This window comes from Amphibalanus amphitrite, unplaced genomic scaffold, assembly GCF_019059575.1.
Source record: "Amphibalanus amphitrite isolate SeventyFive unplaced genomic scaffold, NRLGWU_Aamphi_draft 000387F_arrow, whole genome shotgun sequence".
Taxonomy (NCBI): domain Eukaryota; kingdom Metazoa; phylum Arthropoda; class Thecostraca; order Balanomorpha; family Balanidae; genus Amphibalanus; species Amphibalanus amphitrite.
The window spans coordinates 382,836-399,445 of record NW_024881881.1 but is presented as its reverse complement, the minus strand read 5'-3'; the positions used below and the strand labels follow the sequence as shown (position 1 = coordinate 399,445).

At 48.2% G+C, this 16,610-nt stretch overlaps 2 protein-coding genes across 2 annotated transcripts; both read left to right on the top strand.

Moving 5' to 3' along the window:
* The first annotated feature begins 6,790 nt into the window (after positions 1–6,790).
* On the top strand, positions 6,791–10,919 carry LOC122390232. Its single transcript, XM_043382964.1, has 3 exons — positions 6,791–8,436; positions 9,082–9,290; positions 9,537–10,919. The coding sequence occupies exon 3, from the start codon at positions 9,881–9,883 to the stop codon at positions 10,376–10,378; it is 498 nt and encodes a 165-aa protein (XP_043238899.1). The 5' UTR covers positions 6,791–8,436; positions 9,082–9,290; positions 9,537–9,880; the 3' UTR covers positions 10,379–10,919.
* Positions 10,920–13,155: 2,236 nt separating this feature from the next.
* Positions 13,156–14,193, top strand: LOC122390231 (microfibril-associated glycoprotein 4-like). Its single transcript, XM_043382963.1, has one exon. It carries the CDS (start codon positions 13,206–13,208, stop codon positions 13,971–13,973), a length of 768 nt encoding a protein of 255 aa, XP_043238898.1. The 5' UTR covers positions 13,156–13,205; the 3' UTR covers positions 13,974–14,193.
* The last annotated feature ends 2,417 nt before the right edge of the window (positions 14,194–16,610 follow it).

The window sequence follows — 16,610 nt, the reverse complement described above, 5'->3', positions numbered from 1 at the left end:
GAGAGAGAGAGAGAGAGAGAGAGAGAGAGAGAGAGAGAGAGAGAGAGAGAGAAAGAGAGAGAAAACGAGAGAGAGAGAGGGAGAGAGAGAGAGAGAGAGAGAGAGAGAGAGAGAGAGAGAGAGAGAGAGAGAGAGAGAGAGAGAGAGAGAGAGAGAGAGAGAGAGAGAGACAGAGGGAGACAGACAGACAGACAGAGACAGACAGAGACGGAGACATATTTACGGAGCGAGCGAAGCGAGCGTAGTCTTTCCTTAGATTAACGGAAATTTCTGAGTATGAGCGGCCGGCCGGCCGGCCGTGCGGACGCTTTTGCGAGGCTTATATCTCAGCAACCACTTGACCGATTTACATGCGGTAAATTTTGTAGGGTAGCTTCATTCCTTCTACCAAGTATTGGACTATTCCCGATGCATGTGGGTGACGCCTTATGCACGTGCCACGTGCAAAACGAAGAGGTGTCACTTTTGTAATTGTTGCAATATCTCGGTAACTACTTGGCCGATTGCGCTCAAAGTTGGCATGTAGGTAGGCACCCACTAGGCACTACATATCCATGTGTTAGAGTTGGGGTGCTGCTGCACGTGCGCACGTGCAGGGGTCGTTTCCAGATCTCGAGAACGGCTGGACCGATTGCGCTCAAATTTGGTACACAGTTAGGGACCGGTTAGTAGGGTGCCGTGCACAAGTCAGTTGGGACCCATTTTGCACGTGCGCACGTGCAGGGTGCCGCTTCCAGATCTCGAGAACGGCTGGGCCGATTGTGCTCAAATCTGGCATATCGCTAAAGACCGGTTAGTAAGGTGCCGTGCACAAGTCAGTTGGAGGTACCCCCTCGAAATTTCGCACGTGCAAGGCCCACCCTCTCGCTCGCTCCGTTAGTCGCCCCAAAAGGCGTTATACTGGTTTTTATGAATTCTCACCATACCGGGTGGCCCAGAAAAAACGTTCCCAACTTTAAATCAATATTTCTCAGAAAGTGATAAAGATACAACATTGAAACTTCGAATAGTCAATGCGTCACATGTTTTCAGTAAATGGTGTGATTTTCATGGTGATCGGTAAATTGCTTTTTAAACGGTTCGTGTTTCAAGCATGCCATGTAAAAATTACTTTTTTGCTCCGATGTTAACTAAAAAAAAAGTGAGTGAACGGGTCACTTTCACCCCGCGGCACCGCGGCCTAGAGCCATGACTTCTACTGGCAGCTAGTCTCATTGATGGTTCGGGTCTCAGGATGACACATTCACTCAGGCAACCACGATGGCTCTGTGCCAGCGGCATCGGAAGAAGTTTCCAGTTTTCTAACCATCTTGTGGCTCAAATGCTTTCCTGGCTGACATTCCTGGGAAAAGGTAGCTTTTCAACCAGTTTTTTGTCATCTGCTAGCAATGTTGTTTTTCATAAGCTATTCTGTGGTCTTCTGGCACAGGAACCAGTCTGCTTTAGTTTGTTTTCCTTATCCGGTCGATTTACTGTTTGATCTACTGAAAGGAGGGTAATCAGCAGTAATCCATGCACCGTGCCACTCCTGCTCGAAACATGATTTGGTGTTGAAACGAATGGCATCCATGAGCACCATCTTGGCTCAGTATTTTGATATTTGGCACATAAGTGAGACAAAAATATTTAAAATAAGAACATACGTGTTGGTTTCATTCACGTGCTCTATTTTTTATTCTTTTTTATAACATGGGACGTCTAACCCAATCATCACTATCGTTTGACATCGGCAAAAAAAGCAAAAACGTCTTGCTTAATTCAACTCAAGATTGCCAGCTTGAAAATGATGGTATAGTGTTATAATTTGGCATACCAATGCGCAAGGAAATGACGCAAACCTGTTGAAAAATTTGGCTCGTTATTTATACTCGAATTTGATATATAGGCCTCCAAAGTTCGGAACGTTTTTTCTGGGCCACCCGGTACATCAACATCTGTCTCTGCAATCACAGCGTCATTGAGGATATCAATACTAAGACATTACAGTTGCGAACTTCCCAAGCCACTCTCGCTGCAACAAGATGGCTAGCGCCTTCCTCCTAAGAACTTTGGGTGCATCGGCAGCGCCAGAGCCTCACATCTGTTACATTTCCCAGTTTTGTTCTGCGCACTTCATTGCCGACAGATAATGCTACAACAGCTGCTGTCGTGCACGGTATGACGGTAGTGGATGTGAACCAGACACCTGTGAGGAGGTATAAAACGGGCCGGATTGAACATACACCTTCAGTGGAGACGACTGCTTCTCCAAGGACAGCACAGGACGCCCTCCTGCAACACCATGGAGTTGCTGTCACGACTCCCAGCGGTCGGCTGCGTTCTATCGCTGCTGACATGCGCCGCTGGGCTGGGCGCTGAGCAAAACTCTGGCACCAACGGTACGTCCCTGCAGGATTTCATTGTCCGCGACTGTAGTGATCTGCCCTTCGGCTCCCCCAGTGGAGTATACCTGATCCACCCTGATCTACAAACTCCGATCCCGGCCTACTGTGACATGGACGACGGCGAGGGATGGACCGTCTTCCAAAGAAGAACCGATATTTCACCGAGACAGGACTTCTACAAGGACTGGGGCGCCTACAAGTGGGGCCTGGGAAGTTTTGATGGAGAGTTCTGGTGGGGACTTCATCACCTCTGGCAGCTGACCTCGTACTTGGACCGAACGTATGAGTTACGGGTCGACCTCTGGGATTTTGAAGGGCAGACAAGGTACGCCACCTATCAGAAGTTCACCATCGAATCCGAGGATGAGGGATACAGAATTGACTTTGGCGACTACTTCGGAACCGCCGGAGACAGTCTTACCTACCACAAGGGAATGAAGTTCTCCACTATTGACAGGGACAACGACATTTGGCCGGGCAACTGTTCATCTAACAACCAAGGGGCCTGGTGGTACAAATCCTGCTGCATCTCCAACCTCAACGGACTGTACAAACCCGGAGTATCAGACTACGTAACCGTCTTTTGGCATGAATGGCGACACAACGACAGTCTGAACGCCACCACCATGAAAATTAGACCCACAAATACACTCTAAACACGCGGAGCCGTAGGCAGCAGATGTAAGCTTTTCATATTTATTTCTCTCATATACGCATATATGATATTTACACTTACATCATTCGTGCATCACATATGTCACTCATGTACAGTGTAAGCGTTTAAATACAAGTTCACAGTGGAAGCTCTACGGGACCCTGTCCCGCCCCGCATCTCCCGCGAATGATCCCACATACCCGTCCTCGCCGGGGCAATGCCCCAGGCCGCTGCACTGGCCGGACCCGCGACCCGTCACCCTGATAGGGTGGCGAGCCGCGCGCCCGGCCGGCCGGCCGGCCCTTTTTAGGGCCGGCCTTCGGTTAGCGGGGTATAGCAGATGCAACCTTTTATGAACCTGCACTCTTAATTTTCGATTTGGCAGAAGTCATATTAGCTTTGGGAAGCTGTTTTTTGTTGAACTGCTAACTATGAATTTTGGTTTTGTGTTGTTCTGCAAAAATGTATTGTTTCATCGAAATCGGTTTCATCAATAAACTGAAAAATGACCGTGTCCAGTCGTGAGGGCACGTTAAACGTTCGGACAAAATTCTGCCATACAACTGGAATTGCGCGATCGGGTGGTGGGGTCAGGGTCAGCACAACAAGCTATGCTTAGTGCGGGCTCTGATTCCTCAAATCCACCCATTCAACCATTCGGACTAAATTTATAAAAAAAAATGTTCCTGTTCTTTTTTAAGTGAATTTGCTTGGTTTCGTCGGCATTACGCCCAGTGTATAAGCACTGATTTGTAAATAGGCCTAGTATCTTTTCTATGTTTATTTCTATGGATTATCATTCCTACGAATATTCATCTTCATCTGCATGCACCTACTTTATCATTATTATCATTACTTATTACTACTTATTTACTTATCACTACTTATTACTAAAGATTAAGCTTACCTACCAAGCTATAGTTGGCAGACAGATCAGTTTCACAGACAAGTACCATATAGTTCAGTGGAGCGTAATTAGACGCCAGGTCAGGCGGGGTCGGGGCCGGTGTCGACTGTTTCCTAAGCCGGCTCCGACACCGCGGGGGTGGGGACGGGGAGGGGGGTCTTAATTACCGTACCAGTGGAGTGACCCGCATCCCGGGATTACGTGCCAGGGTGTCGGCGGATGCACCGACAGAGAAAGAGTGACATGGCTGATCAGGTTACGAGATATCCACCACGCGGTAACTGCAAAATGTCAATCTCACTGATCCCAAGTGTCGGCTGAAAGGTCACAGGTAGGGTAGGGGTAGTTAAGCCCTCAATGGTGTAAATGCCGGCTGGGGGTATCGGCAGCGGGGGTGGGGGTGGGGGGGGGACGCCACCGATTAGGACACCCGACACTTGTGGACCGGTAATATCCCCTGAATGCTGGCGCCCGACACTAATTAGACCGGCGCAGACGCGGGTCTGGGAAAACTCAGAGAACCAGATCACTGGGTGGTGTCCCATCATATAAAAAAGTAGTATGTTGGGTGTACCTACCTCTGTATCAGTATGAGTATATTCTATGTGCATGTCCATTATATATTTTATCCTCGAGGATCAATGGATGCCTAATAACCAGTAAAAAGCCTTTCGGGGCGACCAGCGGAGCGAGCGAGAATTGCACCCGGTGCCGTGCACAAGTTAGTTGGAGGTACTCCCTTCGCAATTTCGCACGTGCAAGGCTCACCCTCTCGCTCGCTCCGCTGGTCGCCCTAAAAGGCGTTTTACTGGTGATTAGGCATTCATTGATCCTCTAGAGGATAAAATAGTGCACCCTACTAACCGGTCCCTTGCGATGTGCCAAATTTGAGCGCAGTCGGCTTAGCCGTTCTCGAGATCTGGAAGCGGCACCCTGCATGTGCGCACGTGCAAAATGGATCCCAACTGACTTGTGCACGGTACCCTAGTCCCTACTAACCGGTCCCTAACCGTGTACCAAATTTGAACGCAATCGGCCCAGCCGTTCTCGAGATCTGGAATCGACCCCTGCACGTGCGCACGTGCAGCAGCACCCCAACTGCGGCACATGGATATGCATTACCTAGTAGGTGCCTACCTACATGCCACCTTTCAGCGCAATCGGCCCAGTAGTCACAGAGATATTGCAATTGTTACAAAACTGACACCTCTTCGTTTTGCACGCGGCACGTGCATAAGGGCTATCCACATGCATCGGGAATAGTCCAATATTTGCTAGAAGAAATGAAGCTGCCCTACAAAAATTACCGCATTTAAATCGGTCAAGTGGTTCCTGAGATATAGGCCTCGCAAAGGCGTCCGCACGGCCGGCCGGCCGGCCGCCCGCTCATACTCAGAAATTTCCGATAATCTACGAAAGACTTCGCTCGCTTCGCTCGCTCCGTAATAACCGAAGGTTTGTTGTCAATAGTTAAAACACTATTCTTTAGAATTGTGTTTTTCTATTGAAAAACAAATCTGAGTTCCCTGACAATTTGGCAAAAGCTGCCTGAGATCAGTAAGCAGCTGACCAGTCAGTTCCTTATATTATGTTATACGTTAACAACAAAAAAAAAGTAGGAAGAACGACTTGAATTGCGTAGGTGAACGACAAATTACTTGAAGAGCTGGAAGTGGAGATTTCTCACACGCCGCACTGGCAAAGACTTCCATGCAGAGATGCTTTTTTAAAATGAGAAGCATTCTTACTATTGATTCATTTCCTTCCTTTTTCCGTTATCTTATCAGGACAAAACGATCATGTTTATAAAGATACATCATTCGCAAAGCCTTATAAGAACTCATGATGCTCATTTATTTCCAAACCATAAAGCAAATGCCAATAGATAACAATTTAATTGTCTACTTGATATCCACAATCAAATTTCACCCAAAACAAAACCAAAACCTGCGTCCCTTTCCCTTTAGCTACCCCCATGCGCATTGCGCACGCGCGACTCGAAGATTATCATTGGCGTCTTGCCACCGCGCCAGGGCACCGGATTTAATCCCAGCGGGTCTGTACCGTCCGATGGATAGGTGATAACTTTGTGGGTCACCGACGCTCGGCTCATTTGCTCGTGAGGTGCGTACAGTTCGCAACCCGTGCGTTCGATTAGTGGTGTCAGCGAATCAGCGAGGTTACCTCCTTCTGCAGCATCGCAATTCGCAATGTAAGTAGACACGCCCTGTTATTATTTAAAGCCTATCAATTTTTTTGTAATAGGTCCTAAAACGTCCATTTCCAGTCATACTTACCTACATTTTCATTGAATTCGTATGTTTTTAAACGCAACTGATGATAAAAATACCAATTAAATACCTACATTGTGCCTCGTCTTTTGCGTTGTTTACTAACTTGCGATTCGCTTAGACATTTTGGAGCCGTATACTTATTCGAGAACTATACCGTGATATCTCACCTAGAAATTAAACAGAACATTTGAAGGCTTGCGTTATGGGCTGGTGCAAGAGAATAAGAATTTACCACTGTAGGTTACTTAACCCGCGCACCGACGGGGGGGGCGGATATCCGCCCCCCCCTGAGGTTTTTCGCGGATAGCGGGAAAACCGCGGCGCGTAGCGCCGCGAAATTTGGTATGACTATTCTCTCATCAATTTTACACATGGTGTGCAAGTTTGAACCTCCTAACTTTTAAGGTCAGGTCACCAGGTCACTTTGAATGACCCAACCTCAAGTCACTTTTTTGCAACTTTGTCACCGTGCCAGAGCTACAGTAGATGTCGGAGGCCTTTGAAAGTCGCAGGATGTTATTAGGTCATTAGTAGCTACAATTTGTATATCTCGGAATTTTGATGTCGGTGACCTAAGGTCAGGTCAATTTCGCGACCTCCCCATTATAAGTCAATGGGGGAAAAATCAACTCCCTGTTTTTACCACTAAAACGGGTCGGAATGGCCCCATATACCATACATGACTTCACATACGATCAACCTTCACTACCTTGAGGTCTGTTTTGCTGTTGGGCAGCTGTAAGGTCATGTGACGTCATCAAAGGTCACCAAAGGTTTTTTGCCAATAACTCCTTACAGGAACAAGATACAGGCGCGCGGATGGTCTCATTGTGTTCAGCTCGTCAAGACGCATCGAATGATATACATGATGACCTCGAGGTCACATGACCTGAGGTCAACCTTTGACCTTGACCTTTCGAGGTCAACATATATATCATTCGATGCGGATTGACGAGAGGATCACGATGATGCCCTTAGTTTGTTCCTATCTTGACTACTTCGAAAGTTATTCGAGAAAAATCCTCTCCATATCTAGCGCCGCCATTTTGACTTTTTCGACCCCTGTGACGTCATCTTTGACCTGACCTGAAAATGACCTTAGTAAAAATTGTAGACCTTGTCCGTGCGTATCCGATGCCGTTTACCGCTTGTCGCTACCTTGCTTCGTTCTCGAGATCTCAGGGGGGGGCGGTCATCCGCCCCCCCCCGTCGGTACTAAGTTGGCGCAGACCCCCGTCGGTGCGCGGGTTAACCACAAAATAGTTTGCCGATTTTACCTAGCTCCTTATTTTGGTGTACTCGTAAGGGACTGCAGGTCGGAAATCGGTAATTATACGGTCCCAGCTTTGAAAGTAAGGGCATGTAAGGGTACCAGCTCTGGAGTCGGGTTATACGGGTCATACCTACTGAATCGGGATATAGAGCAATCTTTTCATGGTCATTACATGAGGATGCTTATGAGTGGTTGATGAGTTACTTAATGAGTAAGAATTAAATTAGTATGCTGCCAGGATGCCAGCAATTAATAATACTCAGCTCTCTCCTAAAATAGTAGCTTGGTATATGAAGGCAGGGACTTTTTAGGGACTTTTGGGAGATATCGTTTTAAATGAACAAGTAGATAAAAGACTCTGAACATCTAGGCCATTCAATTGGATCTTAATATACATGTAAAACGAAAAAAATCGGTTTAACGACGGCTATCTAGTACACATTTGGTGCACATCTGGTGCAGATTAGGTGCAAATTTAGTCAAATAAGGTTCAGTGTGTCTCTTAGTAGTGATCACCTAGGGTTGCACTAATTGCTTATATGCCTGCTTTGTCATATTATCAGAGTATCATCGATTAAAACACGAAAATAGATTCATGGAATAAAGATATTTGCTGTAAAAGAGATTAGGTGCAGACTTGGTCAAATAAGGTGCACTCGCCGGATAGCCCGTCGTGAAAACGACTGATAAAGGTGCGTTTGTAAAATGTTACTATATACGTAGTGCAATAACATACGCATAAGAATGGAATCTCTGCCATCTGTCGGCTTGTCTTGCTAACAGACCCCACCTTTTGCGTCTCACAGGTCTCCCGTGACCAGCTCGGCTGTGGCAGAGTGTCGTGGAAAACGTTCCTCTTCCGAGAACCAGCCTGGCACGCCACCTCCCAGCAAGAAACCCAGAACGACGGCCGCCTACCGGTGGTAAGTACCCTTGTTTGTTGTGTTGGTACTTCATCGGGTGCGCCTTCGTTCACTCATTAACTGACCAACTGAACATAGATGATGGCCTCTGGGGGCTCCCGAGCCTGACGTGATATCTACTCAGTTTTTTTTCTGCCACACGCATGGCATCCAATCAGCTACAAAATCCATCGGACGATTCAGAATTCCTTTGTGCAAACAAGAAGCTGTTGTTTTCCATTCCGCTCCTCCAGGAGACAACTGGGCGTAATGACGTCATCAAAATGGCGTTGGTGACGTCAGGCTGCCGACCGTGGTTTTCCATGATCCATCACTTTCCTTTGTCATGAACCCGAATGCTAAGAAGCCCTCCCCATGCTTTGGGCCGCTGTTTTACCGATATAACTATATAGATATTTCTCAAATGTTCATAGCCTGGCCCAGCTCCTACGCGAATAGCGCCAAAGGCTCGTTTTGTCCAAATTCGGTTTTAATGACGTCGCAACGTCAATGTTTTGTAAATTGTAACGCATAAGTGCCGAAATAATCCTTATTTGCATAGCAGTAGAGATGAGCCACAGTGGCAAAAAGTTGCCTGAGCCTTTGTAGGATAGAGCCTGCATGTCAATCTGCCCTCTAACCCTATGACCCCTGCACCGTTCTCAGGGAGGGCACTCCATCACCGCCTCCGAGGACCCGTATCTGTCGTCTGCGCCCCCGCCGCTCTCTGGCTGCCGTCTTCAGCGCGGTGTCCAAGGATGGTCCTCCCGTGCCGCTGCTCCGACCCCGGCCCATCCGCACCCCACTGGACCTGCTGGAGAGCCTGGCGAAGGAGGAGACACACCGGGAGTTCACCACCAGTGGACTGTTTGCCAGTGAGTACAGACGACATTGGTTAGGAGAGAACTGTGATGAATTTTTATCTTTTCTGGAGGCGTTTTGGGGGTTGTGTGTTCTGGAGTGATTTCCTGTGTTGAGGGCCAGTGACAATTAACCCGTTACCTTTGAAGTGGACACAAAGCTGTGATAAACATTCGACTTCTTCCTGGATGCTAATGCCAGTTGTGTGTGTTGATACCCAGCGTCTACCGCCCCCTAACCGTTCTCCCGTTCCGTTGCAGTCCCGTGTCCGAAGGAGGGGTGCGGCACGGTCTGCCGGGAGCCGAGCCGCCACTGTCCGCGGCCCTACCGCCAGTCCCGGCCGGAACTGTGTCTGCCGGCCGAGGTCCTCCTGCCGCCCGGCGCCGGCGCCGGTCTGGGGGCCGGCCTGGACGGCCTGCGCTGCCCCTCGTGCGGCTGGTGCGTGGCGCTGCGCGTCGGGCCGCTCTGGACGCCGCTGGAGCTGCTGCTCAGCCTGGTCCAGTGGCGCGCCGCCGGCTGGCACCCGGTCCAGTCGGTGGCCGATCGCGCCATCCTCTACGTGCTCATCAAGTATGTCTACGGTGAGCGCGAGCGGTCATCCGCCATGCGAGAGCCCCTCTTCGCTCCGCCTCCCGTCGGCGACTCGGCGTTCTTGCTGTTCGCCGAGGGCGGCGAGGCGGTCGGATTCGCCACGCTCAAGCGGCGCGGACAGCTACTGAGGCCCGACGCCGGACCGGAGACGTTCGACATGGACGTGCTCGACTGTGTGTTCGTGCGCCGGTACGCGCGGCGGCTCGGCCAGGCGTCCTCTCTGCTGCTGGAGCTGTGCCGCGCCGGTCAGCTGGGCGTCAGTCACCCCACGCCGGCCATGGACCACCTGCTGCGCAAGTTTGTGCGCCGTCACGCGTGGTGCCGCCGCGTGCTGCACCAGGTGACGTGGACGGCCGGCGAGGGTCACCGGAGCAGCGTGTGGAGCGCCGTCACCCGAGAGGAGCTGGAGGACGCCGAGGACCTGTACCGGGAGCGGCTGCGGCAGATCGGAGGACGGGACGGGTCCCCCGAGAGGACGCCCCTGTACCAGCGGCTGTGTCCGTCGTCGTAGGTGACCTGGGTGATCCCGTGTGGCAGCTCCTGCATGCAGCGTAAGCATGCCGGCATTTGCAACGCATGCTCTACATTAAAAGCTTGGTAAGATGCACAAGGTGCTATTGCGTGGAAGCATGTGGCTACCAGCCTTTTATGTTTTTTTATGATTGTCAATCGTTTGAGCTTGCTTTAGCAAAATAATGAGTTTTTGTTTGCATAGGTATGTCTACCAATCATGGAGCGATTTGTGTGGTCATTGTATTACGCAGCAGTCTGTTCGTCAGTCGGTTTGCCAGTCTGTTAGTCATTCTGTAAGTCGCTGTCAGAGAGCAAGCCTGTTAGTCAATTTGCTAGTTTGTCTCTTTTCCAGTTTGTTAGTCAGCAGTGGTGTGAGCCTGCGTGCAATGCTGCTTGCATGGCGCTGGTCTGTCAGTTCAGCGTCATTGTTTTTGCTCAACCTGCAATACCACTCGTGCAATGTGTTTGCCAAAGTGTCCATCTTTTAATTTTCTTCAGTGATTTAATGTGTCTGCAATACAACGCGCAATGTCCCTTGAGCATTTGTGTTAGTGAGTAATAGGACGTCCAAAATGATAAAATAAAAAGGAAATGCTATACTTCTCAGGATGCAGACAAATGTAGCGTTTATCTACGAATTGGTGAAACGAAGAGATGTTTTTTATTTGGTTCTTCGAATTACAACGACAAAGAACTGCGGAAATCCAGAACATATTTCAATTGAAAGCAGCATTGCAACATGAAATTGCTAGGACAGATTTAAGGGTATCTTTCCCGGAAAATCAATGAGCAATTTACTTGCGATCTAAACACGGTCTTAAATCAGGCTTCATGTATTGATTGATGAAGTTTAGAGCAATTTCTTGAGGTTCCACAAAATATTTGTTTTTCCTTAAACAATAAAAGCGCGTTGTGCATATTACCTAAGCACAACAGGTGCGCAAATGCATTTAAGCACACACTTACGCGTATGAGTACAACGGAAACCGGAATCCAGACCACAAGCAAGACGACAAGACTTCCCTGGCCGTGGAAGCTCCCTTCAGCCAGTCTCTGCACTACACTTACACTCGCGCCTTTCCACCCCGTTCAGCGGCCACGTGACCAGTCACCGCCCCGGGCAACGGTCACGTGACCAGTCACCGTCGATCACGTGACCGCCCACCGCCCCGGGCTTCGGTCACGTGACCACGTGACCAGTCAGCGCCCCGGGCATCGGTCACGTGACCGCTTGACCAGCAACCGCCCCGGGCATCGGTCACGTGACCGCCCACCGCCCCCGAGCATCGGTCACGTGACCACTTGACCAGCCACCGCCCCGGGCGACTACGCTCGGCTCGGTGTCAGCCAAAGGTAGCAGTCGTCACGATAGAAAAAGGACGCTATGAGCAAACAGAAGCTGGGTACTGCGGGTTGCAAGAGCTTGTACTTGATAGCCCACCTGTTTTATCGTCAATAAGAAAAAATTATCTGATTGTGAGCCTGAACAATTTTTTTTTGGAGGAATTTCAAAACAGACTATTAAAGGGACTATCCCACCTTAACATTAGGTTTGAGTTGAGATAGCCAAATTTGCGGCGAGGTTCAGAAACCGCTATCTATCTTGGTCGCAACCCCCGCAGCCTCGTGGTGTTGAAAAAAATTGTTCCCTTCATTTGAAAATGTTCCTTGTGCAAGTCCCAATCTCTTAACCATTAGCGGCAATCTGATGACGTCATTTGCCTTTTGAACGCCTGTTACGCATTCAAGTGAAGTATCACTTGACTTACGAATAAGCCAATCAGAGGCATTTTTTATTGTATGAGCCGCGTCATATTTGAGAGCAAATACCTATATTTGCTGCCAAATTTCCCCCACATTGGCATTAAGTAAATCCTTCATTACGTCACAGATCCGATCTAAATGACGTCACGATGAAATATAAAAGTCGCAATATCTCAAAAAGTATACGATGAAAACGCGTAAAAACTTGCAGAATTCGTCACAATATCATGAGTAACATTTCCGAATCCTAAATGGTACTTTTTGAAGGTGGGATAGTCCCTTTAATGGATAATGGTCACGTATGATATTCATGTGACCGCGATGATACATGAGTATGATGCGTATGCATGATAGGTTCATGTGTATGATACATATGCATGATACATATGTATGATAAATTATGATACATAATACATTATGTTACATACGTAGCTGAATGTGTAAAAGTGAAGCTCCTGGCAGTGATCGTGACGCAGCGTCATGCCACTGTGACGTCACGTCATCGCGGTCATCGAGTGTGACGTGACGTAGAGAAATTACGTGGCGTGCGTGACAACGTGAAATGGCCATGGCCTGCAATCTTGAGCTGTCCTCAAGAGTCACATGCATTACAAGAGCGCAAAAGTAATATCGATGGCTCAATGACTGGATGAAAAAAAAATAAAGCCATTCAGTACAATATGGTCTTTGTAGGAGTGTTGCGTTACCGGTCCTTTCCTGATAGGCAGACGAGATAAATAACCCAGGTTTCCGCCTCAGCCGATGACGATATCTCAAACCACTCCCGCTGCAACAAGAAAGCCAGCTCTTTACTCAAACGATTTTTTGGCGTCCTCGGCACTGCCAGAGCTTCACATGGGTTCCGCTTCCCAGATCTGCTCTTTTGCGCACTTCATTGCCGACAGATAATGCTGCAACAGCTGCTGTCGTGCACGGTATGACGGTAGTGCATGTGAGCCAGCCACCTGTTAGGCGGTATATAACGGGCCGGATCGAACATACATCTTCAGTGGAAGCGACTGATCCTCCAAGGACAGCACAGGACTTCCTTCTGCAGCACCATGGAGTTGCTGTCACGACTCTCAGCGGTGGCCTGCATTCTCTCGCTCCAGATGTGCGCTGCTGAACTGGGCGCTGAGCAAAACTCTGGCACCAACGGTACGTCCCTGCAGGATTCCATTGTACGCGACTGCAGTGATCTGCCCTTCGGCTCCCCCAGCGGAGTGTACCTGATCCACCCTGACTTCCAAACTCCGACCCCGGCCTACTGTGACATGGACGATGGCGAGGGATGGACCGTCTTCCAAAGAAGAGCCGATATTTCACCGAGACAGGATTTCTACAAGGACTGGGCGACGTACAAGTGGGGTCTGGGAAGTTTAACAGGAGAGTTCTGGTGGGGACTTCACCACCTCTGGCAGCTGACCTCCCAACTAGACCGCGTTTACGAGTTACGGGTCGACCTCTGGGATTTTGCAGAGCAGACGGCGTACGCCACCTACCAGAAGTTCACCATCGCGTCCGAGGCCGACGGCTACCGACTGCACTTTGTTGATTCCTCGTACGCCGGGGACGCTGGAGACAGTCTAAGCTACCACAACGGAATGAAGTTCTCCACATTTGACAGAGACAACAACGCTCACTCGGGTAACTGTTCATCTTTAGACCATGGAGCATGGTGGTATAATGCCTGTCAGAGATGCAACCTCAACGGAGTGTACATTCCGGGGTCAACTGAACCGAGTAGGTCCGTCCGGTGGATGGACTGGAGGGGCGACTACAGTCTGAACGCCACCACAATGAAGATCAGACCCACAAATACGCTCTAAGTGCATGAACGTTGCAAGTAGCAAATCCAAACTTTCGTTGGGCTGCACTCTACTAATTTGTTTTCGTTTCGGCAAAACTCGTATTTAGCTTTGTGCAGCTGTTTTTGTTCAACGGCTAAAAGGTACTTATGCATTTTTGTTCTGTGTGCTTACTCAGGAAAACAAAACAAAAATCGAATGTACCATCGAAATCAGTTTCAGCAATAAACTGAACATGCTCGTGCGTTTTTTATTCAAGTGTGTCTAGTACTTAGTAGGTAGGTCTACAAAATAAGTCACCGCCCCTAGTGAGCGGGTAGCGCCCAAGGGCTGCTCAGGTGCCACCTGCCCGGTAACTTGGAGGTTGCGTGGCGCCTCAGCAGCCGTCAGGCGCTACCTGCCCACTGGTGGCAGCGACTTGTATAGACCTACTGTACTTTGCATATGCTGGCATTACGCATCAGGGTCATGGGTGTAATCTATTTGTGTAACAGTTTTTCATGGTTTATTTAGGGACTCAGCACATGCCAAATCACTGGGAATGGGAGATGCCCACTCTGCAGGGTGCCTATGCACTGTGGACCAACAGCGAATAAGATTTAAAAAATGGACGCATCAGAAACTGAGCTCATGCACCTTAGCACAGAATTCTGGTAACAAAATCCTCTTATTTCACACTCACGTTTTTAAACCCTAGCTTTGAATCCTCCCAAAACAATCAGACTAATATCTAAAATAACTCTTAGATGTATTTCTGAATTTTCGGCAAGTCCAATTACATAATATCAAACTGGCGCTTTATGTTCTAACTGGTGTGTGAGTGACCGCTAACAGAAAATGCTGGTCAACGAAGCCAATGGAATTAGATTATAAGTGAGCATGAACCTTACTTACGGTTAATTCACATGATGGTGAAAACCCTGAACACGTAATTCACATGACGGTGAAAACCCTGAACACAATATTTCTTACGCGAGCTGTTGGCTTTACTAACAAAATGACGTCTTTTTCTAAAAATGTGAAAATTTGATACCTAATCTTTGTTTAAGAGCAAGTTTTAAACTCTATAGCATTAAAATTTATTGATTATAATTTTATGGCTGTTTATAGTGACACAAAACAATTTATTGCCACTTCTTTGCTATTGACGTCATTAAAAACTCAAGTAAAATTTTTGATTGAAAGAGGCAATTGTGGCTCGCACGTCCTTGTGGATTTGAGCGAAGATCATTATTTGGAAAAATCAAAATAGATGAATGTTTTTCTTTCTTGGATGCTCACTAGTGTTTTTAGTTTGAGTCTTGAGACTTGCTCGGAAGGCTGCTTCAAGCCTGGCATATCACACCCCAGAAAATATGCAAGGTAAGAAAGAAGCAAGAGTTTTGACTAGACAATCACTGTTTGACAGTCCATCAACTTCAGTTTCATTTTCCATGCCTAACATTGATAATGAAAAGCATCAGGGTCTGTTGTTCTGTCCCACAACCATACTTCAGGATTTGGCATTAGATGTCTACACTGCTAGTGCTTCTATTCTGGTTCGTTGTTTATGTTTTCTGTTGATGTAGGTACCTACCTACCCATCTTTCTTAACCCCTTGCAAGGGCTTGTGTAGGCATGCGTTGCGCATCAGGCTTCAGGCCTTTGGCCTAAAGCCAGATACACAACCACTTAACCTATGATGCTTCATGAGCTTGAGAATCTATAGCCCATTGCAATGTGCTTTTGGCTATATGTTTCAACTAAAAACAACTTATTATATACTATTTGGTTGCATTTCATTGAAAGTATCCACGGCCGGCTGGCTGCCTACAGTTTGCCATGGCTGTGGGCGGCTGTGGCTGTGGAGCCACGGCTGCGGGGCGGCTAGGCTGTGGAAAATTGCAGCCGTGCAGAACTCTACTGGGCTCCGTAATGCGAAACATATGATGCGTCGAATCACGACCCATGGGTTACAGTTGCACTCAGCAGGAGTACGACTTGTGGCCACTCAAAAGCACACCATCTATCTATAATTATACTAGGCTAGCACAGCTATCAGCATAGAACCGACGGTCACGATAAGTTTTAAGCCTGTTTGATGTTTTTCTTTAAAACTGGCGACCAAGAAACAGGTATATAAAGAGCTTAGAGCGGTGTTGACGTTGTTCATGATGTTGCCTACATGAGCTTGCGCCGTCTATCAATACTTTTATAGAACAGTCTAATTAGTCATATTTACATTGGGCGTTTATAAGAAATATTCGCTTCTAAATAAGGTGCGTAGGTAGTGCAATCCTTATAAACAAATGTTGCATGAAAAGACACTTATCATAATGAGGAAAAAAGAATGAAACTAGCAAAGCAGATCACCAGTCATCTCTGGTCAAATCAACTGATGCGCTAATGAGCAAGGAAACGAAGCCACAGAAATACGGGCGGTTTTGCAGCTTCGGGCTATTGTTACGGCTCCGGATTAGGTTATGAGTAAAATGTCTCGGCGGCTCCGGCTCCCGCTCCGGTCAGAATGTTCCGGCTCCGGCTGCTCCGGCTGTCTGGCAGCTCTAGCTCCGGCTTCTCTCTTCCAATTCGTGATCAACTCGCATTTGATAACACGGAGAGCGCAGCCGAACGGTGGCATTGCAGCGCAGTCGCACAGTGTAGAGAATGGGAAACTTT